Source organism: Schistocerca nitens, chromosome 2, assembly GCF_023898315.1.
Source record: "Schistocerca nitens isolate TAMUIC-IGC-003100 chromosome 2, iqSchNite1.1, whole genome shotgun sequence".
Lineage (NCBI taxonomy): Eukaryota > Metazoa > Arthropoda > Insecta > Orthoptera > Acrididae > Schistocerca > Schistocerca nitens.
Window position 1 is genome coordinate 599,176,464 of NC_064615.1, and position 14,697 is coordinate 599,191,160.

At 39.1% G+C, this 14,697-nt stretch overlaps 2 protein-coding genes across 2 annotated transcripts in view; one reads left to right on the forward strand and one right to left on the reverse strand.

The window, feature by feature from the left end:
- Window positions 1-7,457, reverse strand: part of LOC126236674 (TATA-binding protein-associated factor 172) — a 320,919-nt gene extending 313,462 nt beyond the window's left edge. Inside the window, exons 1-3 of the mRNA XM_049946158.1 lie at window positions 7,350-7,457; window positions 6,953-7,004; window positions 6,326-6,567 (exon numbers count right to left, since the gene is read on the reverse strand). Of these exons, the coding sequence (XP_049802115.1) occupies window positions 6,326-6,567; window positions 6,953-6,963 (253 nt within the window). The 5' untranslated portion in view covers window positions 6,964-7,004; window positions 7,350-7,457. The remainder of the gene's footprint in view (window positions 1-6,325; window positions 6,568-6,952; window positions 7,005-7,349) is intronic.
- A 220-nt stretch (window positions 7,458-7,677) lies between these two features.
- Window positions 7,678-14,697, forward strand: part of LOC126236677 (nucleolar protein 12) — a 46,874-nt gene continuing 39,854 nt past the window's right edge. The window contains exon 1 of the mRNA XM_049946163.1: window positions 7,678-8,161. Within this exon, the coding sequence (XP_049802120.1) occupies window positions 8,064-8,161 (98 nt within the window). The 5' untranslated portion in view covers window positions 7,678-8,063. The remainder of the gene's footprint in view (window positions 8,162-14,697) is intronic.

The following is a 14,697-nucleotide window of genomic DNA, read 5'->3' on the forward strand; positions in this document are numbered from 1 at the left end:
TGGGAACTTGCCCTTCAGTATATCCTCTCTTCTCGTTATCCGCCAGGCCTCAACCTCCGCTAATTTCAAGTTGCCGCCGCTCATACCTCACCTGTCTTTCAACATCTTTGCATCTATACTTCCGCCTCGACTGACATCTCTGCCCAAACTCTTTGCCTTTACAAATGTCTGCTTGCGTCTGTGTATGTGTGGATGGATGTGTGTCCAAGCAACCACTGGTTGCGAAAGCTTGAATTTTGTGTGTATGTTTGTGTTTGTTTGTGTGTCTATCGACCTGCCAGCGCTTTTGTGTGGTAAGTCACATCATCTTTGTTCTTAAGATATATTTTTCCCGCGTGGAATGTTTCTCTCTATTATATTCATATGAACAATTTTATATGATTGATATAACACATATAAACTACAAAACCATATTCTACTCATTATACTATGTCTCTAATCAATGGTGAAATGTAACATATTTTCAAATCTTAGATACCAGTTTTGTGTTGTATTTTAAAGCATTTGAAAATGATGGAATGTCAAAACAAATAAAGTGATTTTGGAAATAATAAAAAGTGTCTTCAAGACATCTGAAATTTATTAAAGTGCATCGTCTTGTTTATCATCCCTATTTCACTTCCATATAGGCTGCACTCAAAACAAATACTTCCAGAAAGACCTCTTAAGTCATAAATTTATATTCAAAGTTAATATATTTAATTTTTCAGGAAAGGTATTCTTGAGGTTGTCACTCTGGATTTCAATACCTTCCTTACACCCACCACAGTGCTTACTTAATAATTTCAACAGCTGAATTGTCTACTGCTTTCAGTGTATCATTTCTCCCTCCACTTCCCTCAGCAAGCCTGAGTTAATCTGACTACACCCCACAAACCGTGTTTTCCTTTTACTGATACCCATATGATAACTTCTTTCCAAGACACAATCCATTCCCTTCAGCTGATCTTCCAAGATATTTCCCACTTCTGACAGAATTAAGTGTCATGAGCAAACATTAAAAGTTTTTATTTACGCTCCCTGAATTTCAATTTCTTCTCCAAATTTATGCTGGGCTTCCTTTGCTATCTGCACTGTGTGGAGGGACCGAGAGAATCTAAAAAGGTGAAGGTCACTGCGAAAGGAGAAGTGGGGTTCAGTGAAAGGAATTTTTATGTTAGGTTGGTGTGTGTGTTTGTGTGTGTGTGTGTGAGAGAGAGAGAGAGAGAGAGAGAGAGAGAGAGAGAGAGAGAGAGAGAGAGAGAGAGAGGGGGGGGGGGGGATTCCATGGTTTGGGCAGCATGTGACACTGGGTTTTAGCCAGGAAAATGGGTACTGTTCTGAAAAGAAAAGTACCCCTCTCAATGACTAAAACCCACTCCTTTCTCTGGATCCCATCCCTCCTTCCACAATGACTTCCACCTTTTCAAATTCTGCCAGTCCCTGTCCCTCATAAATCTGGTAGTACAAAAGCACATCTCTACAGGACAGGTACCCCAAAACCACCTCTGCTCACTCTACAAGATGCCGTAGCTGTGCAGCTACCTTCTACTTGCTCCCCAACATCGACAAACCAAAAAAATCCTGGATGCCCCATTGTAGTAGGTTATTGTGACTCCACCGACAGAATTTAGGCCCTCACTGACCGACACCTTCAACATATTTCTCAAAATCTAGCCACTGATTTCAAAGATACCAACCACTTCTTTCACAGACACTCCATCATGCCCACCTATTTACCTCTTGGATCCCTACTCATAACATTTGATGCCCCTTCCCTATACACCAATGTCCTTCACATGCCTGTAGCCTTGCCATTATCTAACACTACCTCTTCCAATGTACATCAGACTCCAAAAACACGACCCCATACTTTATACACCTTACCAACTATATCCTGGCCCACAACTACTTTTCCTTTGACTGGAAGGTATACAAACAAAGCCATGGTACAGCCATGGCCACCGCGTGACACCATCCTATGCCAACCTGTTAATGGGTCATCCAAAGGAAACCTTCCTAGCCTCCCAAAACTTCCAAACCTTGCCTGCTTCAGGTTCATCAATATCTTCATGATCTTGACTCAGGGCCAAGACACCCTATCCTCATTCCTTCAATTCCTCAACACTTTCTCTCCTGTCTACTCCACATGGTCCTCCTCAACCAACTTCTCACATTCCTCTGCCTCTCTGATGGCTCCATCTACACCTGTGTCCACTTTAAATCCACAAATCATCCATCTACCCATCACTTCCTTTTCCTCTCCTGCCAAGGACTTAGCCTACCCCCACCAGAAGCTGGGCCACCTGTGAAAGCAGGCATGTCATATACCAACTCTGCTGCAAACACTGTGCAGTTTCTTTATGTCGGTATGACTAACAATCAGCTGTCCACCACAAAAGGCCACCACCAAACTGTTGCCAAGAACAGTGGTGATATAATATGCAGCAGAGTACAACATACTAAATTTCAGTGGCTACTTCACAACCCAGCATGTCCAGATACTTCCCCACACAGCCAACTTGTCTGAACTACACAGATGGAGTTACCTCTACAGTACTTCCTCTCTTTCCATGTAATCATCCTGGATTCAGTCCCAGGTAACCAACCATTCCGACACCCTCCATCCAACAGTTTCCCCTCCCTCTGTGTTTTCACCACCTTTCATTTCACATTGCCATGTCACCTTCAGCATGTCCCACTCCCCACAAGCCCCTAAAATTGTGCACAATTGCCTAGCCCAATATACCTGCCACTCATCCCTCCCGGAACAAAAATAAGGAGAACTGAAGCTGACAAAGTTACTTTACAGGTAAGTGTACATAAGCCTCCTTGCAGCAGTATCGAAGGACAGGGTCATTTAATCTGATGTGCAAGTATGTTGGTCAGTAACCTAGGAATTCATAGTTCAGTTTGTAAATGGAACCAAAACTCAATTCGGACACTCATACATTCAAGGGTGGCCACAGTTTAACAGAATGTTAATAAAATACTAGAAAAAAGGGACAGACAGGCAACAATTATCAGAACTGAATACTTTGTTGTGTTATTGTGACACTTAACTAAACAAGTCATACACTCTTACTCCAATAACCAACATAATCATTTACCATATGTGATTGAATTTGACAAGTTATAACTGTGAGCTTGATCAGCACGCGGATCTCTGTCTTCTGTGACCAGTGCGTGCCTACATCCACTACCCAAGCATATTACACAGCCTGATTCCAAGCTTCCAGACTTACGGCCGCATTCGCAGTGGCACCAACAATGGTTGTCAGACACCACTGCCAGAGGTCACCTGATAACTTCGGCTGACAGCTTGATCATAGTGCATCTGATCTCCTCCATCAGTTTTTGGTGGGGTCAAGGAGTTAGGTTAGAATCTATTATTTGTATGAATTGTGTTAGATTTTGACCTCAAAGGGTTGGATGGATACCACAACACTTCTGTGCATGGAGGCGAGAGCTGTAATGTGGCGTTTGTTATTATAAATATGTCAAATGCATGTAAATGAGCTGTATCTGTTTCGAAAAGAATGTGATAAGTACTGTGCACTCAGTCCTCAGTTACTGGAATTACCAATCAAGTTTTATAAATACATGAGATGAAGGATAAAACACCATGCAACAAAAGTTTAAAACGCTATAAATTTGTGATGCTACTTTACTTCTCCCACCACCAATTAGTGCCAGAACGGGCTGCCACCTTCGAAGCTAACATGCTGTAGTTTATGTTTTTCATATTTATACATATTACAAAAGTATGTAGTTTCAATGATACAACTCATTATGGATCTCTGTAAACCACATTGTTCCAAGTACAGTTTATCATGCTACAGTGGTAGGATATGCAACTTTGCTGTATAAAGTTTCTGCCAATGAGGTTATGAGCACATAATGGATAATTTACATGGCCAAAGTATATATTGTTTATATTATATGCTGCATGGATAAAATGTGTATGTGAATAAGAAAGTATTATTTAATTAATGAAAGGCAGATTTATGGGTTCATAGAAGCTCACTTAATTATATACAAAACGATGAAAATTAATGCAATACTGGTAGTGCAGTCAGATAATCAGAAACTTCAATACCCTTTAAACACCTGATCGTTGGATTTGAGAAAGGGAGTAAGAATGGTTTTGGTGGCAGTATTATTTCAGATTGAGTGTAGCTCTTAATAAAGGAATCAACTACATACAGAGCCTTTGACTGCACTTACATGAAGCATAGCTGCAAAATTCGGTATACTATAAATTAGTATTCGAGGAGCAAGACTGAAAATATTAACTTTCAAATTAGTCCTTTGGGTATCATAAATAGTTTCTAACACATCACACAAAAACTTCAAAATTGTACTTTTCATAAGACGTAGAGGCCTAAATATTGGAAAGATGTAATTGCCAGATGTCAAATATCAAAGTGTCACTTCTAGTGACTGCATTTTTAATGCAAGTATCAATTTTTTTTAATTGAGCTCAAATCACACCTCTACAATACTTGAAATTAGCTTTCATTAACCAAAAGAACATGTCACCTGTGGGTTTTTGGCTTTATGTGCCACAAGATGATTTGTAGTGACCTTGAAAATCAAGTTTACAAACACTACAATTTGTGAATTTATTTGAAGTTGTGCCGACATATGTCAATTAACCATCAATGACTGTCATCCAACATACACGCAAAAGACAAACTTAAAGTTTTGAATAAGAAGCTCTGAGCACCTAAAGCACTGAAATGTGGAAACACACACACTGCATTTTTAAATCATTTCACGTAACAGAATCACACCCTACTGGTACGAAAATGCCAGTAAGCAGTAATAGCAATTTGTAAGACAACTAATGTCCACCAAGCACAACCCAAAAAACATCCACTAGAGACTATCTCTAATCATAAGATATGCCATCCTCCTCCCTCGAACAAACTATTTTCTGAATTCATAAATTACAACTAAAATTTCCGATAAAGATTTTGCCTGCTTGTGGTTTCCAACAAACCTGAGACTTTGGTCTACAGACTCCGAACTATATCCTGATGATATTTTCCATCCTTATAACACCATAAACTACTCCTTTGAGTAAACTTACCAGTTTCTCACAATTCATGTTTTGTTTTGTGTCGGCCAGTATGACCAAACAATTGAATTTCACCGACTGTCATCTGAATATGTATGTTCGGTTGATGAGATCGGCTACATTGTGATTGCGGATGTAAAGGCAAACTGATTTGGAAATCCACTAATACTGGTACTACTGTGACAGCAGCCTAAGTCCTAGTCTGGGACACTGTTTCAATTAATGTACAACCAATACAATGTTTACTTCTCAGAGTAATAGAATTCAAATCTCAGCAAAACCCTTGAGGTTGTGGATAAGACAAACTCACATAGCCTTTGCCTCCCGACACAGCTTTGCTTACAGCTTGTGCACTTCCTGGGTGTTTCCAGCCATTGTATTTAAATGAAACTATTTTGTGCATAATGAAATGTAAATAACACAGCTTCCCATTACAATTATGTTCTCCAAAAAAGACTTGCTACCAAGTTCAAACATTTAATAAAATGCTGTATGTCTTTAGTACTTCAATGGGCACATGAAATTTTCCCTTCTTTACTGAAAAAGTACAAGATTTAAATTCTTTAGAAAACATGAGAAATAAATCTAACACATCATGCTGGCATTACAAGTCGTATCCCTTACAGAGGCCATGGAGAAGATTACAACACAAACATTTCAATATATGATATGCTAACATAAAAAAGCAAGCAAGGCAAGTCCACAGTGTGAAAATTCTATCCAAAGCCTCTAATAATACTGAACAACTAATTACATTTCTTCTGCCTCTATATCTTATACAACCACGCTTTGTGAAAATCATAATTGTTATTTTTGTTAACATATAAAACACTGAAGCCTCTCTCTGATATTTAAAATACTGTATGACCACTCACACTTCACATTCAGAAGGCCAGTTTCCTTTTTCCCCAAATCCAGTCTCCTCAGAATAACTACTGACACTATTTGTTGTCATTTCCATCCTTCATGGCATTCTACGATTAATAAAAAGGATTCATTCCTATATAACAAATACTACAACTCATCCCTTAAGCAACTAAAACTATGAAGTGAGGCAATAATACTATGACTGTAACAGACTTCGACAACAACAACCTAAGCGGCCAAATGTGGATTTTAAGCAACAGTCTCGCAAATGAGGAGATGTAGGAAAATGTCATTGGTTTCTAAAGTACAACAATAACATGTACACAGTGACGATATGGCACTTATAAATTGTAACGACAAAAACAATTCATTAATGATATCTCAAATATGAATCACCTGTTCTTTTAGAGAAAGCTGGTGGATCCCACTGAGGGACATTTGATATAACAGCCTCCACAGCCTGAGCAGCTGCAATTCTTGTTTCCCATGCAGAACTATGCAAGTAACTGGCAATACGTGCTAACAAATGATGCAGCTCATGGGGGTGAAGCCGCTGGACTTCACCCAGCTGCCGAGCTGCAGCACGGCGTGTCACCGGAGATGATCCAGTCTCCAACAGCACAAACAGCCGATCCAGCCTAAAAATTGCGAGAGAAGTCTTACGAATACAGCTATCATTAAAATACAATAAAAACCACATATATTATAAATGGAACAATATGAGGCACCTAAACTTAATTATATATTAAGACTACAGACAGGAAACAACTTTTATTCTTTTCTTTAGAAAAAAATTAGGATTATTGGGTGGACACGAAGGCAACAAAGCTCTTGTATCCACAATAGGCATTGCTACTGTTACATTTCTTTAAGCGTCATTAATTTAAAAAAATAGCAAACGCAGGCTCCGTCCATCGGCGTATGTTAGGCACTTTTAACTTTACCATCGAGTACTTTCCACATCGTAATCGTACACGTTTCTTTATATATAACTCAGAGGGCGGCTTGGCCACTAACACGTACCTCGAAGTCATCTTTCAGGAATTTGTTTTGATATAGCAGGTACAGTATTCACCTACAAATTAAAAGACGTCATTAATCAAATTAGATCAACAAAAACACAGGGCAATTTCTCTTGCAAAGCTGAAGATTTTAGGACAGGCGACATCAATGTGTTAGAAACTAATGTGCACTCCCATATGGAGGGGTTAAGATCGTAAATGGGTTAATTTGACATTTATTAAGATATTCCATTTCTACTGAAATGTTGTCGTTGCTTTTATTTACAGCGAGCTCTACATATCATTTTATTTATACTGAATGGTTCACATCATCTGTCAATAAAGACATAACAAAATCCATACCAAGTACCTTAATGCAGAACACTACTGCTGCACCACAATTCATCTAAAATACTTACGTTGTCGTTATTAACACTCAAATCGTATGTGACACACTCATCCTGGCATTTCACTTGAATCTTGAATGTTTTTTATAAAAATAAACAAACAAACAGACAATAACAAATATTTTACTCGGAGAGAAAGGCATCCTACAACACTCAAATTTATACTGACAGCCATATTGCTGATGAGTCCGAATTTATGCCAGTCTTCCTCTCTGATTGGCCGAAAACTAACCAGGCATTTAAAAAATTTTGGTGGTTGTAACCAATCAAAATTGAAACAGCTTCACCACACCCCCGCCTGTTTCGTAAACATCGTGTGGTATTTATGTTAAGGGTTAGTATTTCGCACAGCAGAACACATCGATGGTATGTTTAGTATCATTAGGAATTTAGGTGCTTGCAGTTTCTGATTATGTGTGCGAGTAATAGAAGTGAATAAAGATAACTTGTATACAAAATTAATTTGTTGTGACATCCACGTTACATTGCATTGCACGCATGTTTAAATGGTACGGGAAGTGCCTGTCGAACGAAATTTCACTATTGTGGACAAGTGTTAGATGTGACGAAAATCAGTTGGTCAACAAAGATCGGGAGGAGCACGTAATATTAGGTGATACGTATTAAAAATTATTAGTGCAAGGCGTTCGTGTTGAATTTGTGATAGCGGGCGTTTCAAGGAACAGTGTATATTCCGATTAAATCTTGTAAGCTCGAGCCGAAAGGATGGATGATTACGATTTGGTACCCACTGTATTTCATCCGAGAAAACCAATCAACAGAAAAACAAAAGTGAACATAGTTTTCGATCCTAAGGCAAGAAGGTGAGTAAATTAAATCTGAAGATACTCGTTGTGTTATTTTTTCAAATATGTAATTTAAAGGTTACTATATTAAATTGTTGCTCTTTGTTGTTGTATAGTAATGAAAGTTTCTGCTCTTTGTTGTTGTATAGTTATGAAAGTTTCCGTACACTGCAGAAATTGTAATACAGTTTTAGAACATATGCACATAATACTTGAATAGTAGTAGTGTTAACTTTTTTAAAAATGTCCCTACGTGATTCACAGTTCGTAACTTCTTTCCTTATTCTTATTGTCTAGTTATTAAGTACGATTAATTTAATACAAACAACGATTTCTCCAAAATAGCCCAACTTTCTTTAAAAAAATCTAACCACATCATTCAGTCGTTAATTTTATCATTTCACGAGTGTTCCCCAGCTTATTTCTTACCATATTTTTTTGTGTACTAGCTATGTGTGCTCAGCGCTGCATCTTTTTAATTCTATTATTCTGTCATCTCTAGCATTTGTTTGTATGTTTCTGCAAATAATTCACACTTTTTATTTTCATTTACAACCTCTTAACACTCTCTAAACTGCCTCCTTGCTACTTCCATTACACAGGGGTATTCGACCTTTTTCTGCCTACCACCCACTTTTGTGTGTCTGATAGTATTAAAATTTTTGGACCAACCAACTTTTCCATAGCATTTATAAAGTAGGTACCAGTAAGTACTTAACTTTAAGAAATCTATGAAGCAGAATTATAGCAACTTAAAGCGTATATAAATAATTAATTACTTACCAAATAATTTGTTAAAATTTTATGAAAACGTATTGAAAGTATTTTTATAACACCTGCCTCATATTGTGCCCACAAAGAAAGCTGGAATGCCCACTGATGGGCAGTAGGGTCCAGGTTGACTACCATTGCCACAGATCCTTTAAAAAAAATAAAATAAAATAAATAAAAAGCAGAGGGGAGGCATGGGTGGGGGAGGAAAACAGCTTTTGCATCTTTTCAATGAAAACAGTTAAGTGAGAGTTACATTTCTAATGTGATTGATTTTTGATATCACTGCAAATGATGAGCTTTATATGAAAAATCAAGAATAATGGGGGCTAATACCAGTAACTTTGATGGACAGCACTCGCAAGTGGAATCAAATAGAATGACTTGCAGTAGGTGGCTGAACTGCCCCAGATGGGGTCTCTCTCTCTCTCTCTCTCTCTCTCTCTCTCTCTCTCTCTTCAATTAACTTTCTTATATATTGAAAAGTATTTATATCTTTGTGAAATGCTTTTAACTTCTGCTTTCTGCCAAAGAGATAGGACTTAAACCAATTGTAGGTAACTCTAGATCCACTATAACAGTGAAATTTTGCAACCTTGTCTGCAGCTCCTGAGTCTCATTGACAACAAAGGAATAGGTCCCCCTAGTGCTTTTTTTAGGTACCTAGCACTGACCCTTCTTGAATACCCTAACCAACTGCCTCAGCATGGCTATGATTCTGAATTTGCGTGGTGTAATATTCCTCCCACATGACATGGAATTGATTGTCATTTGCCCCAAGCCTTGGCGTATGGGTCCTATCCCTGTGACAACTTCTGCAGTGAGACTTGTCATATGCATTATCCTACCATTAGTTACACCAACTCTATACCGGGCAAGATATATTCCATCAAAGGAGAAGCCATCTGCAAAACAATTTTTGTCCCCCACAATTCTTTTGTGAGTATGTGACAAGCATAAAGCCTTGAGCCATTTCTGTAGCCCCTCCTTTCCTATACAGCAGCACATTTTCTCTGCCTTGGTCTCAGGAATTACCCCCCCCCCCCCAAGGAAATATGGAAGTGTCTGATTCTACCCATCTGCTTTGACCCATGACATCTCCAATATGGCGGAAATGGCTATTCTAAGCGTCTCGAATATGGCTCCTATGATATCACTACATACAAACAGCAACAAACATGAAAATATGTACAAATAAGACAATAACATCTCCCTCCAAAAATTCTAACAGGACAACCACAGGAAATTGGGGGTTTTAGGGAGGGGATAAGCTAAATATAACAGTAAAAAAACACCACAGTCCCAAAACACAAAGATGATGAACAAAAAAAATAATTAGGCTAGAAAAATCTACAGAAATCGGACACATCTCTTGACCTGTATAGGTCAATGGCAGCTGACGATACCAAAACACCAACATCTACATTTCCCTTGACCACAGCTGATGGTACCAAAACACCTATACCTACATATAAAAATACAAAAATAGGAATTGGTCAATTCCCTTGGCCTATATAGGTCAACAATAACTACTGATATGAAAAAACCAACACCTACATCTACGAAAAACAAAACCAAAACCACAACACCTCAAAAATTAAACACTCAAACATCCCTACATAAATTAAAACACATTCAATACACAACAAATACACAAAACATTACTACTCGAGAAAAATAGATCCAAAAAAACAATTACTTACCACCAACACATTTTGACCGGCCAACACACACACACAAAACCAACTCAAACTATGGGCTGTAATGACGTCACACGCCACAACACCCTTACGTCATCTGTCAAAGCAGACGGGTGGAATTGGACGCTTTATGTTGACCCCCCCCTGCCCCCAGTACCTAGTCTGTACCAGAACAGATATTGATCTGTGGATCTGGGAAGGAGGATGAACGAAGCATTCTGTGGCCCACAGTCCAGGTCTCCACCAATGACTGGTTTACATCGAACTGCAAGACAGAGTAACATCAACTAGCAAAGTGTGCAGTGATTCTCTCCCGATTAAAACAGACACCCTGGTGAAAGTGCACTTACAGTGTCTGTCGCTATTGCCTTGTGTGCCTATGTTGGTAACCACTCGTGAATGAACTATGGGAACTGAATACGAAGAAACATGTCGGTTGTCAGTAATCAGTCAGAATGCTTGTTTGTAATTTCCTATGGTTCGTGATTAAAATTAGGTTGTATTTTGTTGTGTTAGGTTACAATTTTCCCGCATGAATAGAATTGTCAGTAAATTCAGAAATAAGATTATTGCAATAACACACATATTAATTGGGCTACGCTACACATCAATCTATTACAGCAACCACATTTTCATGTTGAGATTTGTCAACCAAATTGTAACATTCCTACCAAACCTAGGCTTAAAGTTTGCTACTGGTCCATCTGTCATCACATCTAGTTTTTTTCCATTCACATTCCAATGAATGCCAACTCACTATCAAATTAGCAGTTATCAACCTGACATAGGATTTATGGTACACTAAAGGCCAGACTGTTAGCACATCTAGTTTTCTTCCCACTATCCTATCAAAAACAAATGTTTTGCCAAAAGAAATTAGATTCGCCAATTCTCATCATGATGTGGTGCCACAGCCACAAACACAAACACCATAAGTGCACTGTAGCTGGGTTTTATATTTAGTCAAAGTCATAGCTCTTCTGTGAGAATCTTAGTGACATTTCTGTCACCATCACTGTTCACAAGATTCTTAACAAGGGTCAGGCTGTGATTTTCCATCATGACATCACACTGCAGACAGACTGAGAATTGTGTGCAAACCTGGAATAACAGGGTGTCCATAATGTCTGCTATATCCAACTGGGACCAAAAGATAAGAGCAACTACTGGTGCTTTTATTGTGTCTTTCATAGACAAAATATTACCTGAAGAGGAAAAGGAGTGATACATGTCTGCAATGTAAAGTTGTGCACTTCACTTCCCATACAGTGCTCTAAATGTTTGCATTTTTGGGCTGACATCTTCACACTTCACAAATGATCGAATCTTGAAGACATTGTACTGATGCTATGCTACGTGAGAACTGTCCTTGGGACTAACTGCTAATAGTTATCAGCTGCAGAGAGTGACAGTGCCTTTTTGTTTCGGATTGCACCAGTTTCAAGAAGAAAAGAAAGATAAAGGAGCACAAAACCTACAACTCTTTTACATTTTGAAAATATGAATGCCATCTCTCTAGACAATTAGCTTTGCAAACATGATATCTGAGCACATGTATATAGCAAGGGGAAGAGGTCCATATCTCCCATCTTGAAGGCCCTACTGACTCTCTGAATATGTCTTTCCCCTAGTCAACAGGATCCTCTCCCCTCAGTTCCCACTATAGCAGCAATGACTTCAGTTCCCAGACTCCAATTAGAAAAGAGTTACACTCATCTGGCACTTCCTAACAGAAGTCCCTTCCTCTGGGTCTACATAGCAGCCTACCTCTGCTCACAGCTCAGTGTTGGCCTGTTGTTGATTGAGACATGGGCTGTAGGCCACAGAGTAGTTCACCCACCTCCTTTCCAGATACACACTTGAGTATCTCTGAATCAGAATACAAATAAAGAAAAAAGACAATAAGAAAACAACAATTTAGGATGGATTTGGCAGCCTCAGTCACCATTTACATGGGACTCTCAAAGCCAGATTTTGTAAACCAGTTTCCCAATACCGCTTCTGGGTAGTCATGTAAACACTTCAAAATTGATTCCGGAAATCTGCTTCTAGATGCCAGTTTCACAACTGATTTTCACTACCATGTAAATGCAACTGGTTTTAAAACGAGCTTGGGTTGTCAAGTTCGTCTTGTTTTCAAAATATGGACTTATTGTGCAGTGAAGGATAAGCAGAACTATTAGACTGAGGATGAAGCTATCTACCTGTAATATTTAAATGATAAAAAATAACAATTGTATTGACTGAGTCAGATACTGGATCAGCTATTTTCAGACACCGTATTTAAATGGGCTAGCAAATCTGATTCAGACCTTAACGTGCTAACACAACAGTGAAAGACTGTTTCCGAAGTTCGTTTTTCATCTTTTGGAAGAGATCACATGCAGATGTTGTGAGTGGCACCAGACAGCCACCCCCCACCCTTTCTCCCCCCAAATATACCTCCTTTTCTGTACTGCAGTTCCTTCCCCCTTCATCTTTATTTCCCTGCTCACCATACCTTTGCACACTGTCAAAAATTTGGCTTTTACTTAGGTCTTATCATAATGGACCCTTACATCATCTCCTCCCATTTTTAATTTCTTTTGATCCCTACTCAGGTTTGTCCTCTATTTATTTTGAAATACCTATGAAGTGAAGATGGTGCAGGGAAGAGCACCTAGCTATGGGCAAACTATGCAGCAGACCAAAATGTAAATTGGTAACCAGCCCGTTCACAGGGATCGCCATGTACCTGTACAGTTGTAGCAACCTGACAGTGCAAGGAGGATGCTGCTGGTGTCAGATCTGTGAATTCTTAATGCAAGCCAAGAAGTGCCCTTTTAGGACACCAGGGCAGTACTACGTCAGCTGGCTGTGGCCATAGCTGGCTGGTACCTGTAAAAGAGACCCCAGTCAGAAAATTGACACTAGGGCAGACACATTGGAATGAAGGGAATCAAACCTATTAAGCTGGCAGTTGTGAGACCCTAGCGGTCTCTTCTTATTGGAACTCTCACTTGATGCTTGCCAATACAACCCCAAAGAGTTCTTACCCTTGGACACTCCATGAGGGAAGAGAAATCAGCATGGCATGGTACCTAATCTGTACCAGAATGGATGGTGAGACCTTTCTAAAAACTAAACTTAACTTCTTCTTGGAACACATTGGAGATAAATTTGAAGAGGTGGCAGCATTGCAAAAGGCACAGAGCTCCTCAGCAATACAGCAGACATCACTCAGCCCCAAGCCTTACTTTTGTGAACTTCTTTGAGTAATATTCTAGTTACAGCAAAATTCAGAGACTTAAAATTTAACGTTACTTGATATACTCCTATGTGCCAACTGGAAAAGTGAGGGGTATAGTTTATCTGCCATTTCTAGTGGGGTCTGAAGCATAAGAGTTGACATAGGAGCATTTATTCTAGCATTTGAGGGGACAACACTTCCAGAAAAGGTGAGGATCATTGTTTGCCACTGTGGCATCAAACACTGCGTGCCACTGTCTATGCAGTCCTATAAGCACTGTTGTATCAGGGATATGTCATCTCTTTATTCATTATTTGAATCTGAAGAAAAGTACAAATGTCTTCATCTTGTTAATATGATGACTACTTCTGTGATAATAGGGGGAAAATGTTTGCTGCCCATATAGAGGACATCAATCCCTTACTGCAACAGAACTTCCTGGATCTGATGCAGGCAACCTTTATCATCCCTTTCTTATTAGTATAGGGGACCACAAGCCCCTTTCTGCAGCCAGAGAAGCATTCTTCCTTGCCGGCATCCCCTAATAGAGGGCGCTGCTGTGGGTCATACTGCTCTGAGAACCATGTGGACTTGTAGTCTGAGATTGGCTAGTGGCTGAAGAAACTGCAAGACTTTAGCCCATAAAGCTGTCCACTGTTCTTCTGTTCCTTATGTAAATTGGACAAATGTTTCCAGATTTCAAAAACCTAAAAAATTCCAAAAGACAATTCAAAGGAATGCTAGTCAAAGATCGTTCTGTTAGTCCTGGATTTTCATACTCTGCCTAATACATAACCTATGTTCTTGGACATTGCACCAGTGCAGATGGTGGTGAGTGGAGCCATTGGAGCATG